We start from the raw sequence: 14403 nt of genomic DNA, 5'->3' as shown, positions 1-14403 counted from the left end.
ACAGATGTTCTCAGAGAAATGTATGGCAGAAATGTGGCAACTATTCAGGGGATGGTTGTGTGACTTTCTGCATAGGTACGTTCCAATGAGAGGGAAAGGGTGGTCGGGTATAGGAACCAGGTGTACAAAGGCTGTTGAAAACTTAGTCAAGAAGAAAAGCTTATGAAAGGTTCAAAAAACTAGGTAATGATAGAGATCTAGAAAATTATAAGGCCAGTAGAAAGGAGCTTAAGAATGAAATTAGGAGAGCCAGAAGTGACCATTAGGCCTTGGTGAGCAGGATTAAGGAAAACCCCAAGGCATTCTACAAGTATGTGACAAGCAAGAGGATAAGAGGTGAGAGAATAGGACGAATCAAGTGTGACAGTGGAAAAGTGTGTATGGAACCGCAGGAGAGAGCAGGGATACTTAATGAATACTTTGCTACAGTATTCACTACGGAAAAGGACCTTGGCGATTGTAGGGATGACGTACAGCGGACTGAAAAGTTTGAGCATACAGACATTAAGAAAGAGGATGTACTGGAGCTTTTAGAAAGCATCAAGTTGGATAAGTCACTGGGACAGGATGAGATATACCCCAGACTACTGTGGGAGGCATGGGGGAGACTGCTGATCCTCTGGCAATGATCGTTGCATCATCAATGGAGACGGGAGAGGTTCAGGAGGACTGGAGGGTTGCAGATGTTGTTCCCTTAATCAAGGAAGGGAGTAGAGATGGCTAAGGAAATTATAGACCAGTGAGTTTTACTTGTGGTTAGTAATTTGATGGAGAAGATCCTGGGAGGCAGGATTTATGAAGATTTAGAGAGGCATAATATGATTAGGAATAGTCATAGCATGGCATCATTGCTTTGTCAAAGGCAGATCATGCCTTACGAGCCTGGCTGAATTTTTTGAGGATGTGACTAAACACATTGATTAAAGTAGAACAGTAGATGTAGGCTTATTGAGAAAGTAAGGAGGCATGCAATCCAAGGGGACCTTGCTTTGTGGATCCAGAATTGGCTTGCCCACAGAAGGCAAAGAGTGGTTGTAGATGGGTCATATTCTGCATGGAGGTTGGTGACCAGTGATGTGCCTCAGGGATCTGTTCTGGGACCCCTTCTCTTTGTGATTTTTATAAATGACCTGGATAAGGAAGTGGAGGGATGGGTTAGTAAATATGCTGATGACACTAAGGTTGGAGGTGCTGTGGATAGTATGGGGGGCTGTCAGAGGTTACAGCAGGACATCGATATGATGCAAAACTGGGCTGAGAATTGACAGATGGAGTTCAACCCAGATAAGTGTGAGGTGATTCATTTTGGTACATCAAATATGATGGCAGAATATGGTATTAATGGTAAGACTCTTGGCAGTGTGGAGGGTCAGAAGGATCTTAGGGTCCAAGCCCATAGGACACAAAGCTGCTGCGCAGGTTGACTCTGTGGTAAAGGCATACGGTGCATTGGCCTTCATCAACCATGGAACTGAGTTTAAGAGCCGAGAGGTAATGTTTCAGCTTTACAGGACCCTGGTCACACCCCTCTTGGAGTACTGTGCTCAGTCCTGATGGAGGTTTGTAAGATTATAACAGTCAGCTGGTAGTTCTTCTCCAGGGTGGAAAAGTCTTAAACCAGAATTGTCTGATGTCTAACACCTCCATCAGGTCCCCCTCACCTTACACCACTCCAGAGAATCAGAATCAGGTTTCATATCACTGGCATATGTCATGAACTTTGTTAACAACAAATTAACAATAGAAAACAACTCAGGTTTGTCCAAGCTCTAATACCCTCTAATCCAGGCAGCATCTGGGTGAACCTTGTCTGCATTTAAGATGAGAGGGTGCAAGTTCAATGGAGAATGATCTTTGAATAAGTGAAGGGATTTTTTTTTTTTTTTAATTTTTTATTTTTACACAGAGAGCGGTGGGTGCCTAGAATGCACAGCCAGGAGTGGTGGTGGACACAGATACAATAGAGGCATTCAAAGGGTACTTAGATTATCAGGAATGTACAGAGAATGGGAGGGTATGGATATTGGATCTGGATCAATGTCTCTTTGGAGGGCATTTGCTATTGCTTGCATGGTGGGGTTTCAGTGTTTCTGACAGCACGAGTGGGGGGTGGGGTGAGGGATAGGAGTCGATGCTCTTGCTGCTGTTTGTGCAATGGGAGGGGGACATTGGGGTTCTGATGTTTCTATCATTCATTCTTTGGGGTTTCTTGTTTTGTGAATGTCCGTGAAGAGTACAACTTTCAGGTTGTCTACTGTATACGTTCTCCGATACTAATTGAACTTTTGAGCCTTGTGCAAGGAAAAGAGATTCTGCATTACTGGTTTAACTCGGTCAGCACAACGTGATGTAACAAAGAGCCCATTGCTGTGTGTTCTGTTCTGCACTCAGTGACTTTATTAGGTACAGGAGTGGAATCGGGTCTTCTGCTGCTGTAGCCCACCCACTTAAAGGTTCGATACGTTATGTGTTCAGAGATGTTCTACTGCATATCACTATTGTAACGTGTGGTTATTGGCAATACTGTCACCTTTCTGTCAGTTTAAACCAGTCTGGTCTTCTCCTCTGACCTCCCTCATTAAAAACGTGTTTTCAGCCACATAACTGCTGCTCACTGGCCTTTTGTTCTGCTTTTCCACACTATTCTCTGTAAATCTCAGAGCAGGGGCTCCCAATCCAATGTCCACAGACTCCTTGGTTAATGGCTAGGGTCCTTGGCATAAAAATTTGTGAACCCCTGCTCTAGAGGCTGTTATGCATGAAAATCCCAGGGTATCAGAATTTCCTGAGATACTCAAAACACCCCATCAGGCACCAACAATTATTGGTCCAAGTCACTAAGATCACATTTCTTCCCCCATTAACAGTAGAGCCTCTTGACCATGTCTGCATGCTTTTATGTATCGAGTTGCTGTGACATGATTAGCTGATTAGGTATTTGCATGAACGAGCAGGTGTACAGGTGTAGCTACTGAAGGGGTCACTGAGTACATGTTGTGTTGTCATCCAAAGCACTCAGCCTCTCCACAATGAACCAGCACAGCTTTGCATGAACCTTGCTCACAAACATGCTCATTCGCAGGCACCAGCCACTACCACCCCCCCACCACCCTTACCTCTCCCCGAGGTAGTCGCCAATGGCAGTTTTATTGAGCCCTTCGCCCTTGTAGAGGAACTGTGCAATTTCTTCAGCCACATTCTTCAACAGGTCGTTCTCCACCAGGAACTGGATTCCCTGCGAAGAGCGTGAGAGAGAGCGGACTTTGATTCGAGAGACAGGGGACAACACAGGACAGTAGAGAGAGGACAGATGTGGTGGAAGGGAGGAGGGGGAGCAGGGGAGGGGAGAGGGGAGGAGGAGGGGACAGGAGAGTAGTACGTGGGGTGCATGGGAGAAGAAATGCGAGGGGAGTACGGGGAAGGGGAGAGAGAGGGAGAGAGGGAGAGAGGGAGAGAGGGAGAGAGGGAGAGAGGGAGAGAGGGAGAGAGGGAGAGAGGGAGAGAGGGAGAGAGGGAGGGAGGGAGGGAGGGAGGGAGGGAGGGAGGGAGGGAGAACCAACCTTCTTGGGGTCCATGTTGAACTTTTTCCTGCCCATGGCCATCTGCTTGCTCCTCTGCAGCGTTTTACTGGGAATGAGATGAGGCAGAGGGTTGACTGACCCTTCTCACGGTCAACTAACCCATCCCCTGGATTGCCACCCCCACCCCCAGGACTTTCCCCACCCCCCCCCGCCCCCAGCACTGGGAGAGCAGCAGGAGAGATGATGCTCCTTGGATCCACTGATCCTTCACCGATCTTCCCTTCCTCGGGAGGTTGGAGGGAAGTCCAGCCTCATTTCTCTCCTCTTGTTCAGTCTCCTTGACTCCTCTGCCACCATACAGACTCCATGAACCCCTCCTGTCTCTTCCACCACCTCTCTTGTCTCTGCTCCCATCCCACTGTCCTCTCATCAATTCCCAGCAATCCCCAAACCCTTTCCCTCCACTGTACCCCTCCTCCCTCCCTACACCTACCACACCCCTCAGGCTCCCTACTCTTGCAACCCATCCCCTCACCTACTTCCTCCATCCCTCTTACAACTCCCTGCCCCATCACATCCCATCATCCCCCTTCCAAAACACCTCACTTTTTCCAATACCGCTCCCCGTCTCTCTTTTCCAAACACTTCTCCCCTTCCAAACTCACTACCCTTCCCTCTCCCTCTTCCCCCTTTCCAAATGCCTCTCCCTACCCAAACTCCCCCTCTCCTTCTCTAATCCCCTTCATGCTCCGCCATCCTCACCCCTTTTCCAACTCCCTCCTGCTCTCCCTCAATCCAAACCCCTTCCAGCCCAACCTCCTTCTCCTCTTCCAAACCCTTCATCCTCACAACCTTCTTGCTTCCAAACCTTCAGCCTTCCCCTCTCTTCCAACACCCCTCCCTCTTCATTCCTTTCCAAAAAAGTTCTCACACCCCCAACTCCATGGCTTATCCAAACCCTCAACCCCCATGGCTTTTTCCAATAGTCCATCCCTTCGTTCCCTTCCCTACTCTCTTCCAAACCATCCTTCATCCTGCCTCCAAGCTCCCTCCCTCTTCCCCCTTTCTAAATGCCCCTTCCTCCCCTATCTCATCCACTCTCCAAACACCCTTCCCACCTCTAACCCCCTTTCCCTGCACTGCCAATCCCCTTTCCTTCATCCAACCTGCTGCCCCCTCATCCAAACCCTCCAACCCCCCTCCCAAACTGCACTACCTCCCCCTCCACCCCATTTCCCCTTTGTTATTCAACTACACCTATGCCCCTTCCCCCTCTCTCCCTGTCACCCACCTGCCCTCGTTGATCTCCAGCCCTTCCACCTCAAACATGGCCTCCTTGAGCTCATCCCGCAGCCTCTGGATCTCAGCCATCAGCTCCAGCTTCCGCCGGCGGATGCTCTCTAACTCCAGTCTCTCGTCCGGGGTCAGGTCCGGAGGGACTAGCAGGGAAAGAGAACAAGGACAGTGCAGAAGGTTAGCTGAGCCTCCACAATTACATAGTTCACCATGTTGAATCATTTGGTGTCATTTACTTGAATGTAGTACTTTAAGCCTGAGAAATTATAGTCAATTGAGTTACAAAAAAAAATCCTTACTGATTATAACATGGATTGGAGCTTTAGAAAGAGTCCAGAGGAGATTTCTGGATTAGAGAACACGTCTTATGAGGAAAGGTTGAGCAAACTAGGACTTTTCTCTTTGGAGCACAGGAGAATATCGAGAGGACTGGAATATAGAGGGATGGACATAATGCTGAGGCTTTATATACATTGGTCAGTCTGCATTTGGAGTATTGCAAGCAGTTTTAGGCCTCTTATCTAAGAAAGATGAGCATCCAGAGGAGGCTCATGAGAATGGTCCCAGAAATGAAAGGGTTAACATACAAGGAGTTTTTGATGGCACTGGTCTGGAGTTTAGAAGAATGTGGTGGGGGGGGGGGGTTTCACTGAAACCTATCAAAATTTGAAAGGCCCAGACAAACTGAAGTTGGAGAGGATGTTTCCTATAGTGGAAAGTCTAGGACCAGAGGCCAGAGCCTCAGAATACAAGGTTATCCTTTAGAACTTAGATGAGGAGGAGCTGAGAGGGATAATAAATCAGCAATGATGGAACAGCAGAACAAACTCTATGGCCTGAATGGCCTAATTCTGCTCCTATGTCTTATGGTCTTATTATGAGGGGCACTGATAGAGTGAAAAGCTAGCACCCTTCTTACCAGGGCAGCAATGGCCAATACCAACAATCATTCCGTGGTCAACGTCACATCAGTCATATTTCTTCCTCATTCTGGTGTTTGGCCTGAACAGCAAATGAACCGCTAGATGTCTGCATGCTTTTTTTTGCATTGAATTGCTGCCTCATGATTGGCTGATTGCAAATTTGCACTAACAATGTGTACTTGCGTGCCTAATAAAGTGACCACTAAGTATGGGAGCAGAATTAGGCCACTCAGCCCATCAAGTCTGCTCCATCATTAGATTCTTGCTGATTATCCCTCTCAACACTATTCTCCTGCTTTTTGCCCATAACCTTTGATTCCCTTAATAATTCAGGAGCTATCAACCTCTTCTTTAAATATACCCAATGACTTGGCATCCACGGGGGACAGACAGGCGATTTTGTCGGCACAAAAGAGAAACATGGGTGGTAGTTTTTCTCTCAGGTTCCAGGGTGTTCCTGATGTTTCAAAATGTGTCCACAATCTCCTGAAATGGAGGGGCAGGGGCGGGGGTGAGCAGCCAGAGGTTGTAGTACATATTGGTACCAACAACATAGGTAGAGAAAGGGAAGAGGTCCTGAAAGCAGAATACAGGGAGTTAGGAAGGAAGCTGAGAAACAGAGCCTCAACGATAGTAATCTCGGGATCGCTCCCTGTGCCATGCGACAGTGACAGATAGGAATAGAATGAGGTGGCGGAGAAATGCGTGGCTGAGGGAATGTAGCAGGGGGCAGTGATTCAGATTTCTGGATCATTAGGACCTCTTCTGGGGCAGGTGTGACCTGTACAAAAAGGACGGGTTACATTTGAATCAGAGGGGGACCGATATCCTGGCAGGAAGGTTTGCCAATGCTATTGGGGAGGGATTAAACTAGATTTGTGGGGGGGGGGGAAACAAAGAGGCAGAGGATGGGGTGGTTGCCACACAAGTAGAAACAGCTTGTAGGGAGTTTGTGAGGAAGGATAGGCAGATGTTAGAGCAAAGATGCTCAGCCTGATGGTTTGAGATGTATCTATTTTAATGCAAGCAGTATCAAATACAAGGCCAATGAACTTAGAGCGTGGATCAACACGTGGAACTATGACATCCTGGTTATTAGAGGCTTGGACGTCTCAGAGGCAAGAATGGCTGCTGGGTGTGCCAGGCTTTAGATGTTTCAAAAAGGACAGGGAGGGAGGCAAAAGAGGTGGGGGTGTGGCATTGATAATCAGGGGTAGGGTCACGGCTGCAGAAAAGGAGGAAGTCATGGAAGGATTATCTACTGAGTCAATGTGGGTGGAAGTCAGAAACAAGAAGGGGGCAACAACTCTACTGTTTTTTTTTTTACAGACCCCCCCATGAGTAACAGGGACATCAAGAAGCAGATAGGGAGGCAGATTCTGGAACTGTGCAACAATAGGGTTGTTGTGGTGGGAGATTTTAACTTTCACAATATTGACTGGCATCTCCTAAGAGCAAAGGGTTTAGATGGGGTGGAGATTGTTAGGTGTGTTCAGGAAGGTTTCCCGACGCAATAGGTAGATAAGCCAACTAGAGGAGAGGCTGTACTTGATCTGGTATTGGGAAATGAACCTGGTTAGGTGTCAGATCTCTCAGTGGGAGAGCATTTTGCAGGTAGTGATCACAACTCTATCTCCTTTACCATAGCACTGGAGAGGGATAGAAGCACACAATTTGGGAAAACATTTAATTGGGGTAAGGGGAAATATGATGCAACTTGGGAGAAGTGTACTCAGGGAAATGCACAGCAGAAATGTGACAAGTGTTCAGGGAACATTTGCATGGCGTTTGCACGAGACAGGAAAAGGATGGTAGGGTAAAATAACCATGGTGTACAAAGGATGTGGAAAATCTAGTTAAGAAGAAAAGTTTACGAAAGCAATAATAAGAGTTCCAGAAAATTACAAGATCGCCAGGAAGGAGGTTAAGAAAGAAACGGCCATGAGAAGGCCTTGGCAAGCAGGACTAAGGAAAATCCCAAGGCATTCGACAAGTATGTGAAGAGCAAGAGGATGAGCCGTATGAGAATCAGGTGCAATAGTGGAAACGTGTGCATGGAGTCGGAGAAGGTAGCAGAGGTACTTAATAAATACTTTGCTTCAGTATTCACCAGGGACAAGGAACTTGGCAATGGTGGGGATGACAGAGCAGACTGAAACGCTTGAGCATATAGACGTTAAGAACGAGGATATGCTGGAGCTTTTGAAAGCATTAAGTTAGATAAAGTCATCAGGTCTAGACAAGATATACCCCAGGCTACTGTGGGAAGTGAGGGAGGAGATACTAAGCCTCTGGCAATGATCTTTGCATCATTAATAGGGATGAGAGACGTACCGGAGGATTGGAGGGTTGCAAATATTCCCTTGTTCAAGAAAGGGAGTAGAGATGGCCTCCTCTACTGTCATGATGAGGCCCATTCAGATATGTCCATACATGGCCTCCTCTACTGCCATGATGAGGCTAAACACAGGTTGGAGGAGCAACACCTCATATACCGTCTAGGTAGTCTCCAGCCCCTTGGTATGAACATTAGAATTCTCCAACTTCCGGTAATTCCCTCCCCCTCCCCTCCCCTATCCCTATTTCACTCTGCCCCCTCCCTCAGCTGCCTATCACCTCCCTCATGGTTCTGCCTCCTTTTACTACCCATTGTGTTTTCCCCTATTCTATCTTCACCTGTCCTGCCTATCACCTCCCTGCTTCCCTTCCCCACCCCTTTATCTTTCCCCTTACTGGTTTTTCACCTGGAACCTACCAGCCTTCTCCTTCCCACCCTCCCCAAACCTTCTTTATCGGGCCTCTACCCCTTCCCTCTTCAGTCTTGACGAAGGATTCCAGCCCGAAACATCGACCAATCTTTTCTACGGATGCTGCCCGACCTGCTGAGTTCCTCCAGCGTGTTGTGAGCGACCCTATGTATCTCAGTACCACAAGACCATAAGAAATAGCAGAATTAGGCCATTTGGCCCATAGAGTCTGCTCCGCCATTTCATCATGGCTGATCGGGGCACCACTGCGCAAGCGCGTGGAGGTCAGCCAGTGAGAACAATGAGAAGAGTTTAAAAGGAGAACGTTATTTCTTCACCAATTTGATCAGGGCACGACTGTGCAAGCGCGTGGAGGTCAGCCAGCGATAACAGCGAGAAGAATTTAAAAGGAGACGGTTAACTTCTTCACCAGTTTGATCAGGACACAACTGCACAGGTGCGTGGAGGTCAGTCAGTGAGAACAGAGAGAAGAGTTTAAAAAGAAGACACCTTTATAGAGCGGGCACCAGAGGAGAGGGAGACAGAGTAGGAAGGTTTTGGCTTAATGGGGCTTAGGTGATAATGGGTCGAGCCAAGGTAGGTTACCTGTGTAGAATACAGACAGGAAATATGTGTGTGAGGCCAGAGTTCCGTGCTCAGTGTCAGATGTGGGAAATCCTGGAGACTCCCAGCCTCCCAGACAGCCACATCTGCACCAGGTACGTTGAGCTGCAGCTCATTAGGGACCACGTTAGGAAATGGAAATACAACTCGATGACCTTTGTCTGGTCTGGAGGCGATAGAGAGGAGCTATAGACAGGTAGTCACACAGAGGCCTCGGGAGACAGATAAGTGGGTAACAGTCAGGTAGGGAAGAGCAAGAGGCAGATGCTAGAGCGTACCCCAGTGGCTGTCCCCCTTAACAATAAGTACTCCTGTTTGAGTACTGTTGGAAGAGACAGCCTACCAGGGGGAAGCAACATAGGCCAAGCCTCTGGCACAGAGACAGGCCCTATGGCTCAGAAGGGTAGGGAAAGAGGATGGCAGCAGTGACAGGGGACTCTACGGTTAGGGAGTCAGAGAGGCGATTCTGTGGATGCAGGAAAGAAACGCGAATGGTAGTTTGCCTCCCAGGTGCCGGGGTCTGAGATGTTTCTGATCGCGTCCAGGATATCCTGAAGTGGGAAGGAGATCAGCCGGAGGTCGTGTTACATATTGGTACCAACCACATAGGTAGGAAAAAGGAGGAGGTTCTGAAAGCAGATTAAAGGGAGTTAGAAAGGAAGTTGAGAAGCAGGACCTCAAAGGTAGTAATCTTGGGATTACTGCCTGTGCCGCGTGACAGCAAGTATAGGAATAGTGTGAGGTGGAGGAGAAATGCGTGGCTGAGGGACTGGAGCAGGGGGCAGGGATTCAGATTTCTGGATCATTAGGACCTCTTTTGGGGCAGGTGGGACCTGTACAAATAGGACAGGTTGCTCTTGAATCCCGGGGAACCAATCTCCTGGTGGGGAGCTTTGCAAAGGATATTGGGGAGAGTTTAAACTAGAATTGCTGGGGTTTGGGAACTGAACTGATGTGACGGAGGAAGGGGCAGTTGGGTCACAAATAGAGAAAGCTTGGAGACAGTGCCAGAGGGAGGATAGGTAGATGATAGAAAAGGCACGCACTCAGACCGATGGTTTGAGCTGTGTCTATTTTAATGCAAGGAGTATTATGAACAAAACGGATGAGCTTAGAGTGTTGATCAGCACTTGGAGCTATGATGTTGTGGCCATTATAGAGACTTGGATGGTGCACGGACAGGAATGGCTACTTCAAGTGCCAGGCTTTAGATGTTTCAGAAAGGACAGGTAGAGAGGCAAAAGAGGTGGGGGCGTGGCACTGTTGATCACAGATAGTGTCACAGCTGCAGAAAAGGAGGAAGACATGGAGGGATTGCCTATGGAGTCTCTGTGGGTGGAAGTTAGGAACAGGAAGGGGTCAATAACTCTGCTGGGTGTTTTTTAGTAGACCACCCAATAGTAACACAGACATCGAGGAGCAGATAGGCAGATTCTGGAAAGGAGTAATAATAACAGGATTGTTGTGGTAGGGGATTTTAATTTGCCAAATATTGATCGGCATCTCCCTAGAATGAGGGGTTTAGATTGGGTGGAGTTTGTTAGGTGTGCTCAGGGAGGTTTCTTGACACAAAATGTAGATAATCCTACAAGAGGACAGGCTGTACTTGATCTGGTCTTGGGAAATGAACCTGGTCAGGTGTCAGGTCTCTCAGTGTGAGAACATTTTGGAGATAGTGATCACAATTCTATCTCCTGTACCATAGCATTGGAGAGGGACAGGAACAGTTAAGTCAGGGAAATGCTTAATTGCAGTAAGGGGAAACATGAGGCTGTCGGGCAGGAACTTGGAAGCATATATTGGAAACAGATGTTCTCAGGGAAACGCACGGAAGAAATATAGCAAATGTTCAGGGGATATTTGCATGGGGTTCTGCATAGGTACATTCCAATGAGATATGGAAAGGATGGTAGGGTACAGGAACCATGGTTACAAAGGCTGTTGTAAATCTAGTCAAGAAGAAGAGCTCATCTCCGTTCTAAAAGGATGTCCCCTCATCCATTCAATAGGTTTGAGTGAGGTCACCTGAATTGAGTTCTTCTGAATTCCAGTAAATATAGGCCTAAAGCCATCAACACTCTTCATATGACAAGCCATTCAATCCTGGAATCATTTTGTGAACCTCCTTTGAACCCTCTCCAGTATCAGCACATTCTTTCAAAGATAAGGGACCCAAAACTGCTCACAATATTCCAAGTGAGGCCCCATCAGTGCTTTATAAAGTCTCAACATTACATCTTTGCTTTTATATTCTAGTCCTCTTAAAATGAATGCTAACATTGCATTTACCTTCCTCACCACAGGCTCAACCTGCAAATTAACCTTTAGAGAATCCTGCATAAGGACTCCGAAGTCCCTTTGCACCTTTGCTTTTTTGTATTTTCTCTCCATTTAAAAGATAGTCAACACCATCATTTCTTGTACCTAAGTGCATGATGATACACTTCCCAATACTGTATTCCATCTGCCACTTCTTTGCCCATTCTCCTAATCTGCTTCAGTCGTTCTGTAGCCTCTCTTCTGCCTAATAACTACCTGCCCCTCCACCTACCTTCATAGCATCTGCAAACTTTAGAATAAAGATATCTTTTCCATCATCCAAATCATTGACATATAGTATAAAAAGAATCAGTCCCAACACTGACCCCTGTGGAATACCACTAGTCACCGGTAGCCAATCGGAAAAAGGTCCCTTTATTCCCACTCTTTGCCTCCTGCCAATCAGCCACTGCTTTATCCATGCTAGAATCTTTCTTATAATAGCATGGGCTCATAGCTTGTTAAGCAGCCTCATATGTGGCACCTTGTCAAAGGACTTCTGAAAATTCAAGTGCACAATATCAACTGAATCTCCTTAGTCTATACTGCTTGTTATTTCTTCAAAGAATTCCGACAGATTTCTCAGGCAAGATTTTCCCTTGAGGAAACCATGCTGACTACAGCCTATTTGATCATGTGTCTCCAAGTACCCTGAGACCTCATCCTTAATAATCGACTCCAACATCTTCTCAACCACTGGGGTCAGACTAACTGGCCTACAGTTTCCTTTCTTCTGCCTCTCTCCCTTCTTGAAGAGTGGAGTGACATTTGCAATTTTCAAGTCTTCTGGAACTATTCCAGAATGTAATGATTCTTGAAAGATTATTACTAACGCCTGCACAATCTCTTCAGCCTCGTCTTTCAGAGGTTGGTCAAGGTATCCACCTTCAGACTTTTCAGTTTCCCAAGAACCTTCTCTCTAGTTATGGTAACTTCACACATGTCATGCCCCCTGACACCTGGAACTTCCACCATACTGCTAGTATCTTCCACAGTGAAGACTGATGCAAAACATTTATTCAGTTCATCCGCTATTTCATTGTCCCCCTTTACTGAGTCTCAGCCTGGAAAGGGTCCTGACAGTAGAAAACATCATGTGTGGTCCCAGTATCCAAGAAGGGCCAACCGAAAGTCTTGAAAGTCTACTGTACGGTGGCCCTGGCCTAACACATCATGAGGACCCTAGAGAGGCTGGTCCTGATTCACTTCTGACCCCGGTCAGATCAGCCCTCGATCCCCTATGGTTTGCCTACCCGGAGCACATTGGAGTTGCTGATGCTGTCATCTACCTGCTGAACAGAGCTTACTCCCATTTTGATAAGCAGGGCAGCACTGTGAGGATCCTACTTTTTTGTGCCTTCAATACCATACAGCCCTCATTGCTGAAGGGAAAGCTCCATTCAATGCAGTTTGGCACTCCCATTGTATCCAGGATAATGGACTACCTGACTGGCAGACCTCAGTTTGTGCGGCTTCAGAGCTGTGTGTCAGACATGGCTACAAGCAGCACTGAGGCACCCTTTCCTCTTTACCCTGATACCTCGGACTTCAGATACAACATTGAGTCATGTCATCTGCTGAAATCCTCTGATGACTTAGCCATAGCTGAGTGTATAACGGGAGGATGGGGGGCGGGGGGTGGGGGGTGAATACAGGGTCCTGGTGGAGGACTTTACTAAATGGTACAAACTGAATCATCTGCAGCTCAACATCAAGACAAAGGAAATGGCAATGGACTTTAGGAAGAGTTAAGCCTGCACTGCTCCCTGTTACTAATGTTGGTGAGGATCTACAAGTATCTGGGGGTGCACCTTGATGACAGACTTGAGTGGAGCACCAACACAGAAGCTATCTACAAGAACAGCCAGAGTCACCTCTACTTCCTGAAGAGACTTAAGTCCTTTGGAGTATGCAGGCCTCTCCTTCACATGTTCTACCAGTCTGTTGTCACCAGTACAATCTTCTATGAAGTGGTGTGCTGGGACAATGGCATCAACATGGGTGATGCCAACAGGCTCAATAAACTGATTAGAATATTGGCTCTGTCATAAGAGTCAAACTGGACACACTGGAGGCTGTGGTAGAACAAAGGACCCTACGGAAAATCCTGACAATTCTGGACAATGTTTCTCATCCTCTGCTGCCACCTTAGGTGAACAGAGAAGCACTTTTAGTAATAGACTACAACAACTGCGCTGTTCCAACGAGCGTTATATGAAGTCATTCTTACCCTCAGCCATTCAGCTCTATAATGAGTCAACCTGCAGCCAGGGAAATGATGATCCCCTCCTGTTTCACTAGGTTTTTTAAAATTCTTTCATACTACTCTCCTAATATTTGTATATCTGTGCACTTATAATGCTACTGTGACACTGGAATTTCCTTTGGGATCAATAAAGTAGTTATCTATCTACCATCTCTCCAGCGTTGTTTTCCAGCAGTCCGACATCCACTCTCGCCTCTCTCTAGTACTTTATGTATCTGAAGAAAATTATGGTTTCCTCTTTAATACTACCTCCGTATTCCTTCTTTAACTTCTTAATGACTTTTTTAGGTGCCTTTTATTGGTTTTTGAAAGCTTCCCAATCTTCTAACTTCCCACTAATTTTTGCTCTATTATATGCCCTCTCTTTGGCTGTTATGTTGGCTTTGACTTCTCTTGTTGTCTATGGTTGTCTCATCTTTCCCTTGGGATGCTTCTTCCTCTTTTCGATGTACATATCCTGTGCCTTCCAAACTGCATCCAGAAATTCCAGCCATTGCAGCTCTGTTGTCCTCACTGCCAGTGTTCTTTTCCAATCAATTCTGGCAAATCTCTCTCATCCACTGTAATACTGATACATCTGACTTTAGCTTCTCCTTCCCAAATGCACATGTAACAATAACACACCAATTCCAATTCGGTCCGGGGAAAGACAAGCTGAGCCTATCCAATCTATCTCTGCAAGCTATGTGCTCTAATCTAAGCAACAT

The 14403-nt window shown here is 46.8% G+C and overlaps 1 protein-coding gene across 1 annotated transcript in view; it reads right to left on the bottom strand.

The window, feature by feature from the left end:
• The window catches only part of LOC134338842 (cytohesin-2), a 55520-nt gene that overhangs the window by 34502 nt on the left and 6615 nt on the right, over positions 1–14403 (bottom strand). The window contains exons 2-4 of the mRNA XM_063034982.1: positions 4813–4960; positions 3561–3627; positions 3117–3235 (exon numbers count right to left, since the gene is read on the bottom strand). Coding sequence (XP_062891052.1) covers positions 3117–3235; positions 3561–3627; positions 4813–4960 — 334 coding nt within the window. The remainder of the gene's footprint in view (positions 1–3116; positions 3236–3560; positions 3628–4812; positions 4961–14403) is intronic.

The sequence above is a fragment of the Mobula hypostoma genome, chromosome 28 (genome assembly GCF_963921235.1).
Source record: "Mobula hypostoma chromosome 28, sMobHyp1.1, whole genome shotgun sequence".
Lineage (NCBI taxonomy): Eukaryota > Metazoa > Chordata > Chondrichthyes > Myliobatiformes > Myliobatidae > Mobula > Mobula hypostoma.
This window is presented reverse-complemented; position numbering and strand designations above follow the sequence as displayed.